This window comes from Octopus sinensis, linkage group LG7 (assembly GCF_006345805.1).
Source record: "Octopus sinensis linkage group LG7, ASM634580v1, whole genome shotgun sequence".
Lineage (NCBI taxonomy): Eukaryota > Metazoa > Mollusca > Cephalopoda > Octopoda > Octopodidae > Octopus > Octopus sinensis.
The window spans coordinates 4665714-4682735 of NC_043003.1; the positions used below are offsets into that span (position 1 = coordinate 4665714).

General features: G+C 34.7%; 1 protein-coding gene across 4 annotated transcripts in view; it reads right to left on the reverse strand.

Moving 5' to 3' along the window:
- LOC115213946 overlaps positions 1-17022 on the reverse strand; it is a 1060743-nt gene that overhangs the window by 168055 nt on the left and 875666 nt on the right. For all 4 annotated transcript variants that reach the window (XM_036504470.1, XM_036504468.1, XM_036504469.1 and 1 more), the window contains 2 exons: positions 16698-16777; positions 2573-2690 (listed from right to left, as the gene is read on the reverse strand). In XM_036504470.1, coding sequence (XP_036360363.1) covers positions 2573-2690; positions 16698-16777 — 198 coding nt within the window. The remainder of the gene's footprint in view (positions 1-2572; positions 2691-16697; positions 16778-17022) is intronic.

Genomic DNA, 17022 nt, shown 5'->3' on the forward strand with positions numbered 1-17022 from the left:
TTAGAACGAGAATATCTGAAATAAACGCGACTACTATCACAAACGAGAATACTGAAATAAAACCCGGCCAGTTAAAAAAATTATATAAAAGAACCGGATAAATAATCCAGAATCCTTGTCCGGCGCCCCATCGATCCCAAAATATAATCAGTTTGTGCCAGTCACGAGGCCAAACATCCCTGAAAGTTTCATTTAAATCCATCGAGCGGGTCTTGCGATATTTTGTTCATGGACAAACAAGTATGACTGAAAACAATACCGCCGCCTTCGTTAAGGCGGAGGTAATATAATGATGTGTACCTCTTTTAGAAGCTCCTTTACACTACAGGTCGAATGGTATTCGCTGAGGGATTTTTTCTAAGAGAAGAATAATATTCTCTCTTGAAACTTCGTTAGAAAAATGCCATTGAACCGAGTTTCAAGTGACTCCATCATACGCGAAATTTTGGTCTGATTCTGTCTCATCTTTGGCAGATGTTGTCTCGGATATGTGTACCTAACTTTGCTCAATGTATATTTATATTGAAAATCTACCTAGAGAAAATATCTTCTCAAAGTCAAAATCTTGTAACTAATCCCTTCTACCTATTAATTATTTTAAAATTTGGAAGTAAATATGAATAGGTTCGGAGATTCTTGTTCTCTTCTAACGTTTTACGCGTCAACTTGGGATTTGAACGATGTTAGAGAACGGTGGAATTATTGGCGCGTTACCTGACATTTTTCGAAAGAGTTCAGACTTTCGGAATAGTTTGTTTTGCATCGGAGGACAGATTCCTACACCCGCCCTTCATATACACACAAACATACAAACATATTCAGCTGTTTCGGAATTTTCAGCTTCTATATCCTGATCTTTTACTCTTTTACTTGTTTCAGTCATTTGACTGCGGCCATGCTGGAGCACCGCCTTTAATCGAGCAATTCGACCCCGGGACTTATTCTTTTGTAAGCCCAGTACTTATTCTATCGGTCTCTTTTGCCGAATCGCTAAGTAACGGGGACATAAACACACCAGCATCGGTTGTCAAGCAATGCTAGGGGGACAAACACAGACACACAAACACACACACATATATATATATATATATACATATATACGACAGGCTTCTTTCAGTTTCCGTCTACCAAATCCACTCACAAGGCTTTGGTCGGCCCGAGGCTATAGTAGAAGACACTTGCCCAAGGAGTAATTCCCATTTAAACTAATAATTGGTGCACGTGGGTTTTTTGAGTAAATATGCAAGTGACAACCATTTTAAGCTCGGGTTTTCAGAAAAATAAATCAATCAACTCGCACATTAGAAATGCAATCTGTAAGCGGAACAGTAAAACTATGCAATACTTTTTTCAAGTTCAAAATGTGAAATTGTCTTCGTTACCTACATTCCAAAGACAGAACTTTGCATTTTTGTTGGAATCTAGCTCCTTCCTCAGATAAAGAATTGAAATAATTAAAAACAGAAGAAAACGTACATACAGATAGACATACAGACACATACTACTGTTTCGTTAAGCTAAGATCAACATAAAACGTATTCCATCCAGCGAGAGATAAATATCATTTACTGTACACAGTACAAAGATACGAGCTTCTAATAGTTTCTTGCCTTGGTGACACGTGTCTAAGCGAGATTTTATATGACGCCTTGGAGACACAAAAGCAAGAAACTGTTAGTAGCTCGTATCTTTTTACTGTATGCATTAATTGATGTATTTGTGTGTACACACACACATACACATACGCGCACGCATACATACAGGAAAATGAGTTGCCTTGAGGGTATAAAATAGATAAAAATGTTGAAAGTGCCGTTTGATGAACATCCACGTTATGAAAATTCACTTACTTTAGTGGTTTTGGAATTTCTTAATTTGTTCGATTTTCAAAAATAATGAAATATGGAGGGGTTCAGCGCAGATACTTTGTGCTGCGATTCTTCTCTTGAAGGTTTCAAATTTCTCTGACGGTTTCAAATTATAAGCATTATTATAGTGACCTCAGATCTTCTGTTAGCTCTTCATGTATGTGTATGCGTGCTTGTACGTATACATGTGTGTATATATATATGCATGTGTATATGTATAAATATACTTCAGTATGTATGCATGTATACTCATATTTACTGAATGGATAAGAGCCTAACATCCCGTTATCGGGTCTGTAGATTCGATTCCACGAAACGAATCTCTGAGCAAGCGTCAACCGAATTCTCTTGAATATAATATTTGTTGATGGGATCTGTGTGAACGTGTTTCGAACAAACTGCGCCTGTCTCGAGGTGAGGTTGAAGTTAATCCAACGCCCGATTCGCGTCTTGTTTCTGCTCCTTGGGGGATTTTTTTGGGGGGGAGTCTAGTTTGGTGTAGATATCTGCACAAATTATCTAACCCGAGAACAACTCGAAGATTGAAAAACTTCACTCCCTGTTATAGAACTCATAAATTCTGAGGCCCTTACTCGTATCAGGGACTGAGATTTCACAATAAGATATTGGAAGGTTCTCTTCGTCATTTAACTAAAAATAAGATCAATGAGATGAAATTAGAAAAGAACAGTTTCTCTACTTACGTTGCCCACGTGGGAAAGGACTGCAACCGCTTCCTCTTGGAGCTATGAAATCTAATCCGTCTCCTTTAACACATTCTATTTCCAAACGGGATCGCCTCCATTCATGTTCACAGACATCCTGAAACGAAGAATTCATAAACGAACGTTAAAGATACAGAGTAACAGATTAAATAGAAACAATTGGCACATCATGAACATGGAACCTACGATCCCAGCATTTTGATGACATTGAAGGTCCTCAGTCTTTAGGTCTCTTTACAATTAACATATATATAGCGGATCTATTTCTAGCATAGGGGTGTCCACATAGTGGTTTCCCTCTAATATGTATATAATGCAATTTTACTGAACCTTCAGTTCTTTTTATATGCTAGACCACTGGTGTGAAATCTATGTTAATTAAATTAATATCTAATTTCTTACCCTCATTTTAAATTCATATATATATAAATATATATATATATATATATATTCTGTCATACAGACACACACGTGTATGTGTGTGTGTGTGTATTTGTGTATATGTGTGCTTGTAATTGTTTCATGTAATCGTTTTGTGCTCTTGTAAGAATTTCCTGTCCCCTATAATCACCAGCTGAAAAATGAGAGATTTCTCACGACCCCCAAAAGGGAGCGTCGTAATGTGAAAGAGGGAAAAACGCAACGGTATTCACCCCCCCTCCCGATTCTTTATGTTCTGATGTTCTGAGTTCAAATTGAACCGAGGTCAAGTTGGTTACCAAACCATTCAGGGTCGGTAAACTAAAATACGACAGTCAATTTCAAATACAAACCCACGTCTACAAAACTGTTGCCTTAAATTCTGGTCGAAATTCTTATCTTTGCCAAAGATTTCTTAGTTACACACATTACATATAAAATACAAACAGAAGAAAAAAAACTGATTATTCTAAACTAAATATTTTATCTAAATATTAACTCTGAAAAATCTTATAACAATATTGTATTTATTTTTTTAATAATTCCTGGCTCATTCTCATTCTCCCCTACTCTCTCTCTCTCTCTTTCCTATTTCTCATTATCACTGTCTTTCATCTGTACTCTGAGACATTTAAACAAACACTCAAACACAAACATACATGACAGATGAACAGGAAATATATATGTTTACACATAAGTATATACATATGTATAGACATACACACACACACGCATATATATATATATATATATATAAATATATATCACGTGATCACGTGACCGACCAGACCATCAGATGTTGCTACACATCGCTGGTCATAATGCGTTCGCATTGTTTTAGCCTTCGAATGACGCCACCCCGCTGGCTAAGCCAGCAGGCCAATATATATATATATATATATATATATATATATATATATATATACATACATATCTATTTCAGTATCTGCATGCATATACACAGACAGGCGAGACAGGCTGAGATATCTCATTGTTTGTTGCCCAACAACGTCACAGAAATCAGTCTCAGACAGAAAATCACTTTCCGTTTGGAATAATGTTCCTCTGAATATCCAAAAAAGAAACTCGGAGTAATGCTTCTTCAAATTCCATATGGCCCGAAACACACTGTTTACATCACTCCGTTTCTTTCACCCTACACACACCTGTATACATAAGGAGAGTGTACAAAACAAACAGATGTATTAGTATAACGCTCAGGAATAGAGAAAGTATTTTACGTTTCGAGCCTACGCTCTTCCACAGAAAGGAAACAGAAACAAGGAGGCACACACACATATAATAATTGGCACTCCGTCGGCTACGACAAGGAAGAGTCCAGGTGATCCGATCAACAGAACAGCCTGCTCGTGAGATTCCTGTGTAAGTGGCTGAACACTCCACAGACACGTGTACCCTTCACGTAGTTTTCAAGGGGATTCAATGTGACACAGAATATGACAAGGTCGGCCCTTTGAACCACAGTTGCAACTAATTTTTGCCAGCTGAGTGGACTGGAGAAATGTGAAATAAAGGGACTTGTTCAAGGACACAACGCAGCCGCCGGGAATCGAATTCATGACCTTCCGATCGTCAGACGAGTGCTCTAACCACTGAGCAATACGCCTTAATTCCGACACCCCCTCATACATACACGTATATATATATATGAATTTATATATGTACATGAATATATATATGAGCATATATTTACACACACATGCATAAATATATGAATATATATATCTACATATATTGCCACACATTTGCATATATATATACATATATATATTCATATACACACACACATATATATATATATATATAAGTATATACATATATACATATATATATTCATATACACATACATATATATATATGGATATACGTACATATACATATATACGTGTATATATATATACATATATGTATACATATATACATATACACACGCATACACAGGTATACGCTCACATGCACGCGCGCGCACACAAATATATATACATTTAATAATATTTAAACAGGTGAGTAGAGAGAAAATAATTCACCATCGCCGCCACACAAACAACTATATTAAATTAAATTTGTGCAATATTTTTGTGAAATAATGTTTGTTGAATATCTTGAGTTAAATGTAATAAGTTCAACATTCGTATCTAATATATGTACATACGTAGGGAGAAGTGTGCATAGATACATAAACATATATGTATATATATATATATATATGTATGTATATATATACGTACACACGTAAGTACACTGTACATATACTCAATTATGTTCAATAAATTTATATGTATGTTTGTGTATACACATATGCATATATGCCTACATAAACATACGCATTGATGCATCGATGCCTACGTATATATTTATAAATATATATATAACATATATATATATATATATATATATATATATATATATATATATATATATAGATCTATATATATATATATCCTCTCTATATAAATGTATATATATATATGTGTATATATGTATATTATATATATTATATATATATATATATATATATATATATATATATATATATATATATATATAAGTATATATATATATATATGTATATATGTATATATATTCTATGTATGTAAGTACATATGTATGTATTTATTACATAATTTAGAGATGCGATAATGACTCAGGGCCTAGCTTTTCGTGTTATTGTATCATGTCGGCATATGTAAGATAATATAATAATAATAATAATAATAATAATAATAATAATGATGATGATGATGACGATGATGATGAAACTAATAATAGCAATAACATTAACGATATTAACAACGACAGTAACAATATTAATGGTAACAATATTAATGATAATAATAATAATAACCTTAACGTCGATAATGATAACATCATGACTACTAATAATTATATTTTGTATACATACGTTCATACATATATACGTAAATATATGCATATATGTACATAGATGCATATGTTTGTGCGCGTGTGTTTTTAACGATATACTATAAATATCTTCACTATAACAACATACATTTTTATGGGTGTGAATGTTAGAATGTTAGAAGTGTTTGTACGTGAGAGTGAATATATATATATGATATATATAATATATATATATATATATATATATATATATATATATATATATATATATATATATATGTATATGCATGTATATATAAATATATATATATATATGTATATGCTATATAAATAAATAATATCTATATATATATATATATATATATATATAACTATAAAGAATATATATATGTATATGCATGTTGTATATAAATATATATTTATATATATACATGAATATATATATGTATATGCATGTATATACATGAATATATATATATATGTATATGCATGTATATAAATATATATATATATATATATTTGCATGTATATAAATATATATATATGCATGTATATATATGCATGTATATATATGCATGTGTATACACGCACATACACTCACACACACACATATGTGTGTGCATATCCATGGAGCAGTATACACTCCGCTGCTCTCCTTCAACGATATCTAATAATGTTTATCAATGTTTCTCGCTATCAGAAACGCTAAATGAATATCATTATATAACCTGATTATATTAACTCAGTCAGCTAATTAGCTTTCTCAATGACATTAGATTAACTCTCTCTCTCATCTTACAGGCACGCACATACACACACTCACCCGCACATACATATACACATAAACATACATACATATACACACACTGCATATATACATTTGTCATTTATTCTCCCTCTTTGTCGTTTCTTCTCTCTGAGTCTCTGTGTTTGTGTCTGTCTCCTTCTTTCTACATCTGTAACATCTGTAACATCTGTTTATATTTCAGGATATATGCCTTCTTTTCTATTTCTCACTGTGTGCGTATTATGCATGCATACATGTATGTATGTATGTATATATGTATGTATGTATGTTGGCATGTGTACATGTCTGCGTTTATATATTTCTGTATGTATGTATGTGTGTATGTGTTTGTGTTTATGTGTGTATGCGTGTATGTATGCAGATATGTATGTATACGTACATGCTTATAAATTTACATACATATATGCATATATTCATATGCATGCATTTATATGCATGTACACATGTATATATATATGCATATGTTTATATATATATATATATATGTATATGCATGTACATATGTATGTGTGTATCTATATATAAAAACCAGCAATATACATACATATATGTATGTATATTGCAGGTTTGTATATGGTTTGTATATACATATATATATGTATATATATACAAACTATATATATATATATGTGCATATATATACACACATACATATGAGCAAGCATATACATACATATGTATACATACATATATAATAACATACATATATACATATATATCGTTCGACATTTATGTATACATACATACATACATATATATATATACATATGTACGTACATATATTTATCCATACATGCACACACATATATGTGTGGGGGTGTATGTAAGTATGTAAGTATGTGTTTGTATAGATGCAATCATGTCTGTGAGTGCGTGTCTAATCATACACACACATAAATGAATTAATAAATTCAATAAGATATATATATATATATATATATATATAAATAAATGTCATTTAATTTATTTATTTATTAAAACATTAATTTATGCACACTCACAAACACCCCCATAAATATATGTACACATATATGTATATATATAAGGATCTGTATATATTTAAGCGTTTTCGTTAGTAAATGCGTGTCTGCCTATGTATCTGTATACGTATGTATGCATGTATGTGTGTATATATATATATATATATATATAATATATATATATCTGTGTATGTGCACGTATGTATTCATGTATGTATGCATGTATGTATATATGTAAGTATGCATGTATGTGTGTGTGTATGTATATATGTGAATGTATGTATGTATGCCTGTGTATATGTATACTGAAACGTGTATATAAGGAAGTTCTCTTCCTGATTGTATTTTAAACATTTTGACGGCCATGTTTTGATCGTTGAAACGTAAGAATCTTTCATTTTTCTGTTAGCAAATATTTGCTGAACTATGCAACTTTTGCAGTGTAAGAGGGTCTTTTTCACTTTAGCTTCCCTCGGTGTCATCTGTTGTTTAACGATTATTCAAAGGCCTTTCTCTCTAGCTCGCCATATTGCTACTATTTCTTGATCCAGCCGCTTCGTTGATCTTCGGTGTAAATGTGAACGTGTATTTGCGACCTTGCACTAGCCAACTCCTCATCACTGGTCTACAAATATTTACCATTTACAGTGGTTTTCTTACAACAATGATGTCACCTGGTCAGCTGGCTTCCATACCAAAGTATGCTTGCATTATATAACACACAGGATACAATGGCAGTTTGTTATATTTTATGTAGTTGTATGGCAATTGTACGCAGTACATTGTTGGCTGCCATTAGCAAATAGTCCGACAACAAATATGGTCTTCAGGGTTGTGGGAGAGGGAACGTCAAAAATTGAAATTATTTAAGTTAAAATGAGATATAGTGTCCATAAGTGTTGATAACTCTGGTACTCTCTCTTTTGAACGTAAGCAAATATATTTGGAAGTTGTGGGACGAAGAGCAAAACAGCAAAGCTATGCTCGCACATTAATGTATACTTGTTTCTGTAATTTATTAAAACAAAATCCAGCGTTGAGCAATTAAATACTTCTTCGACAACATCTTGTTGCTTTTCGATGCACTCCTTCCATCGGCTCTCAAGATTATTTATTCCATCGGGGAGGTTTATCGGTTGGTCGCGCAGCCATTTATGCCCTGCTTCCTTCGCTTCATCGTCCATAGATAATTAACGATCTCATAAAGGATGTTTGAACGGTCAAAAGAGATAACAGTCGCAAGGAGGGAGATCTGGACTATATATAAGGCGGCGAGCTGACAGATACGTTAGCACGCCGGGCGAAATGCGTAGCCGTATTTTGTCTGCCGTTACGTTCTGAGTTCAAATTCCGCCCAGGTTGACTTTGCCTTTCATCCTTTCGGGGTCGATGAAATAAGTACCAGTTACGCACTGGGGTCGATGTAATCGACTTAATCCCTTTGTCTGTCCTTGTTTGTCCTCCCTGTATTTATCCCCTTGTGGGTAGTAAAGAAATAGGTATATAGGGTGTTTCAGCAACAACCTGATTTTCAGTAGTTTCAACGGTGTGGCGGTCGGATGCGGGCATGAATTTTCGTGCACCAATAACATTTAGTTTGGCAATAAAACTCGGCGTTTGATGCGAATTGCTGGTTAAAGTTTGTTGATAACCTACGCTTGTGACTGTAGACCCCCTTTTCCAGATAATGTTCCAATATAAGTAATTTTGCGTCCCCCACAAACGGTTAGCATCCCTTTTTCTGGGGAAGATTGAGTCTCGAATCTTTTTTCGCTGGCGATAACGGGTATTACCATTCCATACTCTGCCTTTGGACTCTGGCTGAAAGTGAAGGGCCCAGGTCTCATCTCCTGTGACTATTCTTCCCAAACGAGCTTCATCTTAATCGTTATAGCGGTTGAGTAAGCTTTGAGAGATCTCCCAGCCCTCCATTGCGCCAAGGTGCTTCAGTACACTATCTTGGTTCCCATCTCTCAGAAAGTTTATAAAAGTGAAGCTTTTTGTGAATGATTTCGTATGCAGAATTATGACGAATTTGCAGAGAGCATGCCATTTCATCGGTGGTCACTCGTCGGTTCGCCAGATCCATCTTTAGAGATGATTGAAGTTTTCACATCAGTCTTAGAGATTAATGGGCATCCTGTTCCCTCTTCATGCTTCTCGCTTGTTTGGCTATTCTCGATCTATTCACACAGTTTTACGTGATAAGAGCGCTGTCCTTGTATTGTACGGAAAGCCTGCGATGAATTTTAGTCCCTGACACAACCTCGGACCAGAGAAATTGGATTACTCATCTCTGTTCTTCTTTGCTGCGCAAAAGCAAGCAGAACGGTCGTGCTTATTCTGTAACGCAAGAAAGGAAGCTGACGACAAGAATACCATGTTTTCGCATGGGAGCGCTGAAGGTAGTGCAGCCAACCTAAAGGTGAATGCATTGCATATATATATATATATGTGTGTGTGTGTGTGTGTGTGTGTGTGTGTGTTGTGTGTGTGTGTGTGTGTATGTATGTTTGTGTGTGTGTTAGTCTGTGATACAGGATGCGAGGGGTAAATTGTCGCGATTTTATAATTATAATTTCGTGCATGCGCAATGTTTGTTTTTGATTTTATCGACTACACAGTATAGTAGGGTCAGTTGGGTCCCGTCTGTGAGAAAAACAGCACCATAACGCAATTCAGTCTGCCAGAAATTTGGAAACAACTTGCTGTACTGCTTGGCATTCATGCCGGACGCTCCGATAGGAACATTTCAGTGTTTAGGGTATCAATCTGAGGACCCTGTAATATATATATATATATATATATATATATATATATATATATATATATATATATATATATAGATATATATATATATATATATATATATATATGTATGTGTGTGCGCACGCGCGTTTCGCCTCGATTTGACTAGGTACCTCAATCTGATATCGTGTATAACGTTGCCTTCGTTTTGCTTGAAAGTGCGACTGGCTAGACTTGGTTGAAAATCTTTTGTGGTGATGAAACTTTGATTTGAATTTACCTCCAACAGTATCTATGCAACACTTCTTTTCACCTGTCTGATTTCTTTTTGCAGATAACTCAGAATATTCGAGGTGTTGTCAAAAGGTTTCTAGACTAGTTCTGTAGCATGCCAACAGATGTCAGCACATGTTTCCGTGCGCATTGAGAGCTAGCAATGACCTTCATGAAGCACTTTGTCGAGAGATATAGCTGTGTTTACTTCGTAAGTTGGGAAATTTGTGTTTTTGTGATCTCGTTTTTGCTGTAGTCTACGATTTCGTTACAGGCAGGAAGTTGGAACAACGAGCCAACGTGAAATTTTGCGTTAAACTTGGTAAGACTGCTATATTTTGAATGCCTAGTCTAAGAGACGAAAGAGCGTTTGGTAGGAGAACAATTCCGATTGACCTGTAAAGTAGGTCTGTTGGTGACGAGTGCATTCATGTTGGAAATATTAATATAACGGGACATTTACTGAATCATTCCAACATTTATCAGTAAATGAGAAATGCGAATGTAAAAGGACCAAGAATGAAGACTTCTTTAGCTACAAACCTAAACAATGTCAGCTTGTGGTGTGTGTCACTGGATCCAAAAGAAGCTACATGAAATCTTTCATGAAGTAAATTACGACATAAAGGAATATTCCCGTTACTCACCCTTCCATTGTGATACCCAGACTTAAATATTTATTTCTTTATTGCCCACAAGGGGCTAAATACAGAGGGGACAAACAAGGACAGACAAAGAGATTAAGTCGATTACATCGACCCCAGTGTGCAACTGGTACTTATTTTATCGACCCCGAAATGATGAAAGGCAAAGTCGACCTCGGCGGAATTTGAACTCAGAACGTAACAGCAACGAAATACCTATTTCTTTACTACCCACAGGGGGCTAAATACAGAGGGGACAAACAAGGACAGACAAATGGATTAAATCGATTACATCGACCCCAGTGTGCAACTGGTACTTATTTTATCGACCCCGAAAGGATGAAAGGCAAAGTCGACCTCGGCGGAATTTGAACTCAGAACGTAGCGGCAGACGAAATACTGCTAAGCATTTCGCCCGGTGTGCTAGCGTTTCTGCCAGCTCGCCACCTTTCTTTTTTGTTCCTTTTTTAACAACGGAGTTCACCCCCCGCCGCACCGGACTCTCGTGGAGCTTAGGTGTTTTTGCTCAATAAACATTCACAATGCCCGGTCTGAGAATCGAAACCGCGTTCTTACGACCGCGAGTCCGCTGCCCTAACCACTGTGCCATTGCATCTCCACTGAGGACGAAGTACCGGTAAGCATTTTAACCGGCACGGCAACAACTCTTTCTTCTCGCCATCTGGAACACAGTGTTTAATATTAGGAGGGTAGTCATTAGTCTTACTTAATCTTCGACAACTTTCGATAGTAAGGACTTTACAGTAGTAAAGCATTTGCAGATATTAGTTTACAGAAGAAAATTTTGCGCCATCTCTGCGTACCCAAATCCCGTAAAAGGTCCGGAAAAGTTATTTGATTCACACAAGATTGATCCATAATCGTTAACATTGTAGGCAAGACATTTCTGATGGAATTAATGTTATTTTCAAATCTTAAAAAAATTCAATATGGACATAACACCACATACTGATAAAACTAAATAAGCTGTATACCGCTTGAGAAAACAATTACTGGAATGAATGCTTAGATATATGCTGGTTTCACTTTGAAACGTGGGTGGGAAAGAGCAGATTGCAGGGACATAGAATTGCCAAACGGAGAGCAAACAGCAGACCCAAATGATACTAGGTACAAGTACCTTGGGATACTGGAACTGGACAATATTTTGCATAGAGAAATGAAAGACAAGGTCCACGCTGCATATTTGAAGTACCTCAAATTATTCTTGAAGACAAACCCCAACGCTTTCGAGATATCTTACAATCTTGGGGTATCACAAAAATTGGCTTTACTTAAAACTGAGCTCATACTGCGTAAAATACTGCCTGTCTGTTGGGACTTGACATACAGTACAAACCCCTGCTACACACAATATCTTGAAACTATATATATATACTGTACGACGTTTTCAATAATAATAATAATAATAATAATAATAATAACAATAATAACAATAATAATAACAATAATAATAATAATAGTAATAATAATAATAATAGTAAAGTTAATAACAATAATGTGCCCTGATGCAGTACCAGGCAGTGGTTCTCATGGCTTCTGATCTAAATTGATTGGAATTGTCATCATGTACATTGCTTTGTCTTGGTATAAAAGATGGGCTACAGCAAATATTCTGCTCAATACCACAGATTTGCTTGTCAGTTGTTTGACCTTAACTAGCTGAGCATGTGCCTTGGTGGCTGACGATATGTGCATCTCTGATCATGAGCAGTGGGGGAGCATCATAGCCATGTGTTGAGAGGGATTCTTTGGGGTTTGAATAATTCACCTCTGGAAACATGAGTGCTTCGTTCAACATCCTTAAACAATCCTTATTCAGGGACCTTTTGAGCGGGATGGGCTACTCGACCAGAAGAAAATTCTAGCTGGGCCCCACCTGCAAGGTCATGTGCTGTTTATCTTGATATGAGATCACCATGCCACGCGCATATGATTGTGATGCATGTGCCTGGTGTACCATTATCAGACGGGTAGTCGTGATGGGTATACTGGGCTTCGTATATTTTACCCCAGTGCCACTTTGATGGCATGCACTGCTCTCTCATTCAATAATAATATGAAAACTTGTGGATGCCTAAGATTACAGGTAGTAACCCACTGTCCACATAATTCATACCAGGAATAAGACCGAACCTGAACCAAATCATAATTATAAAAACAGAAATATTAATGACAATTACTATACACTTACACATACACGCTGGCCCATAGTTACAGAAGCGTGCGCGCACTTACGAAGCACCATCATATTTATGGAGGTTTATCTTTGAAATACACGCTCTCATCATATCAGTTACTATCATTCAGGCAAATAACATAAATGATGAGGTAAATTTATTTTGTGCAATATTCATTATTACACATATTTAACGGTAACGATTTAACTCTCTAAAACTATTATTATTACTATTATTATTATTATTATTATTATTATTATTATTATTATTATTATTATCATTATAATCTATTTATTATCATGTATTTATTTATTTTCAATTTACAAATTATGAAAATATTTAATTTATTTTTAGTAATTATTTTACATGTTTATCAAGCTTCCGTTTACAAACCATCTGACAATATATTTTATGTTTATTTGCTCCTCTTTATTTTTATCTTGTGGCAATCCGTCCCATATGTTATTGCTAATCTAGTCAGAGAATATTTACTTGGGCGGAATATTAATATGTCTCATTAAATAGAAATATCTGATGAATTAAAGTTTAATTAATTGCTAGTATAACGTGTATTAATGGAATCTTCGAATGGTTTCGATTGTCCCAGGTTTCGATGGCAGACGGCAAGACAGGTATGCCTATATATATATAGGTATGCCTGTGAGTGTGTATATATGCATATATATATATATATATATATATATATATATATATATATATATATATATATATAATATAGAGAGAGAGAGAGAGATAGAGAGAGAGAGAGAGAGAGAGAGGGGGGGAGAGTTTACGAAGAAAAAACAAAAGACGAAGACAGGTGGTGTATAAACCAAACAGATGTATTAGTATAACGCTCAGGAATAGAAAAAAGTCTTTTACGTTTCGAGCCTACGCTCTTCTACAGAAAGGGACACAGAAAAAATATGGAGAGAAAAGAATGGAGAGAAAAAAATTGAGAGAAGAAAATGTGTGTAGTGGCTGTATATATGTATATATATATTAGTGTCCTGATATGCTTTCAAATCCATATATCCTCTATATGTATATGTGTATATATTTTTCATGCATAATATGCATGCATGAATGTGTGTATGTGTTTGTCTGTGTGTGTGTGCCTGTGTGTGTGTGTATATGTGTGTGTGTGTGTGTGTGTGTGCGCGTTTAGTGTCGACTTTCTAAAAAAGAGAACTGAATACTATACTACAGATTAATATATTTAGTTCGTGTCAGTGCAGCAAGAAACTGTATAGACTAAATAAACTATACGCACACACACACACGCACGCACGCACACGCACACACACACACACACACTTGCGTATATATGTAAATATGTATATGGAGAACAACGAAGGACAATATCAATGATATTTACAATATTCACTTCCTACACCTGTTTCAATAATTCTTACACGAAATCTTAATAACAATCATAGTTATGTAATTACACTTATGATTATAAGTATTCGGAACGTAAGAAAGACTTTATTTAGGATTTCGAGAAACATGAATTTTCTGATTTCATCATAATGTAATATATTGAGCACGGATATTGAAAATTTTCCATGCTTAACTACTACTCCATTGATCTTTATGTATGTATGTATGTATGTATGTATGTATGTATGTATGAGTGTGTATGTATGTATGTATGTAGTATGTATGTATGTATGTATGTATGCAGTATGATGCATGTATGTATGTATGTATGATGTATGTATGTATGATGTATGTATGTATGTGTAGTGTATGTATGTATGTATGTATGTATGATGTATGTATGTATGCATATGTCTGAGTATGTATGTATGTATGTATGTATGTATGTATGTATGTATGTATGATGATGTATGTAGTAGTGTATGTATGCATGTATGTATGCATGTATGTATGAGTGTATGTATGTAGTATGTATGATGTATGTATGTATGTATGTGTGTATGTATGCTGTATGTGCAGATTTGTAGTATGTATGTATGTATGTATGTATGGAGGAGTGTGCATGTATGCTGTATGTATGCAGTATGTGTAGAGTGTATGTATGTATGTATGTACCCTGTGGGAAGGTTTTGCCGTTCAGTTGGAGGATTAAAAGACATAGCAAAAGGTTTCGTACTCTCGAATCGGTTCCTTCTGCCAGCCAGCACACAATGAAATATGCAGGTCTTAAGCGGGACTCATGAGTCATATACCTGCCTCACATTGCGTTATCGATGACTCATTTTAATGATTCTTGCTAGAAATGGCTTTGCTCTTATACGAGAATGCAGCCACTATGTATGTATGTATGTATGTGTGTATGTATGCATGTATGTATGTATGTATATATGTATGCATGTATACATGTATGCTTGTATGTATGTATGCATGCATGCATGCTTGTATGTATGTATGCATGTATGCATGTATGCATGTATGTGTGTGTGTGTGTATGAATGTATGTATGCATGTATGTATGTATGTCTAAATGCATGTATGTATATATATATGTATGTATGTCTGAATGTATGTATGTATGTATGTCTAAATGTATGTATGTCTGAATGTATGTATGTATATATGTATATATAAATGTATGTATATATGTATATATAAATGTATGTATGTATATATGTATATATGAATGTATGTATGTCTGAATGCATGTATGTATATATGAATGTATGTATGTATGTATGTACGCATGTATGCAAGTATGTATGTATGCCTGCATGTGTGTATGTATGCATGCATATATGCGTGTCTGTGTGTGTGTGTATATGTGTATATATATAATTTATACATACGTACGCTTAGACATACAGGCACACATGCGTGCATACATACGTACATCTTTACATGTGTATTGGCGTAGACATTGATACGCTGAGGTGGCGTAGTGTGTAACATTCCTTTTCACAGACTGCCTCACATCAGATGCCTTTATATATTTTTGTGTAATGTTATCTAAAAGTAAATGGTTCAAAAATAGATGTGATGGGCATGGCAGGAATTGTTTTCATCATAGATATGTTTGATGAGGGCAGGTCTGAAGGCTAAACAGCAGCAACATTAGTATCAACAACAACAGCAACAATAATAGGAAGATATAATAATGATATTTACAGAGAATCATGATGTTAATTAAATTAATTAGTAACAAACCTCGTTAATTAATCTGTTTATAGTTCGATATGTAAAACCGCCAGAAACTGGACAAAAAAACTGCTCAGATTTTATGGAAGCTGCAAAGAGACATAAAAAAAGAATTGATGAAGATAATGTAGAACTGTATAGTGTAGGTGCTGTAGTAGGGCTGTAGTAGTGTTGTGTAACGTGGGGGATGTAGTGCAGAGCATGTAATGGTGTGGTGGGTGGTTTGGGTGTTTGGTCTGGATATTATATTTTGTAGTCTGAGTGGTTTAAAGTGTGGTTGTTGTCTCCCATTCTAAATATTAGGTAATATGAAAGTAAGTTGGTGTTTGAGTGC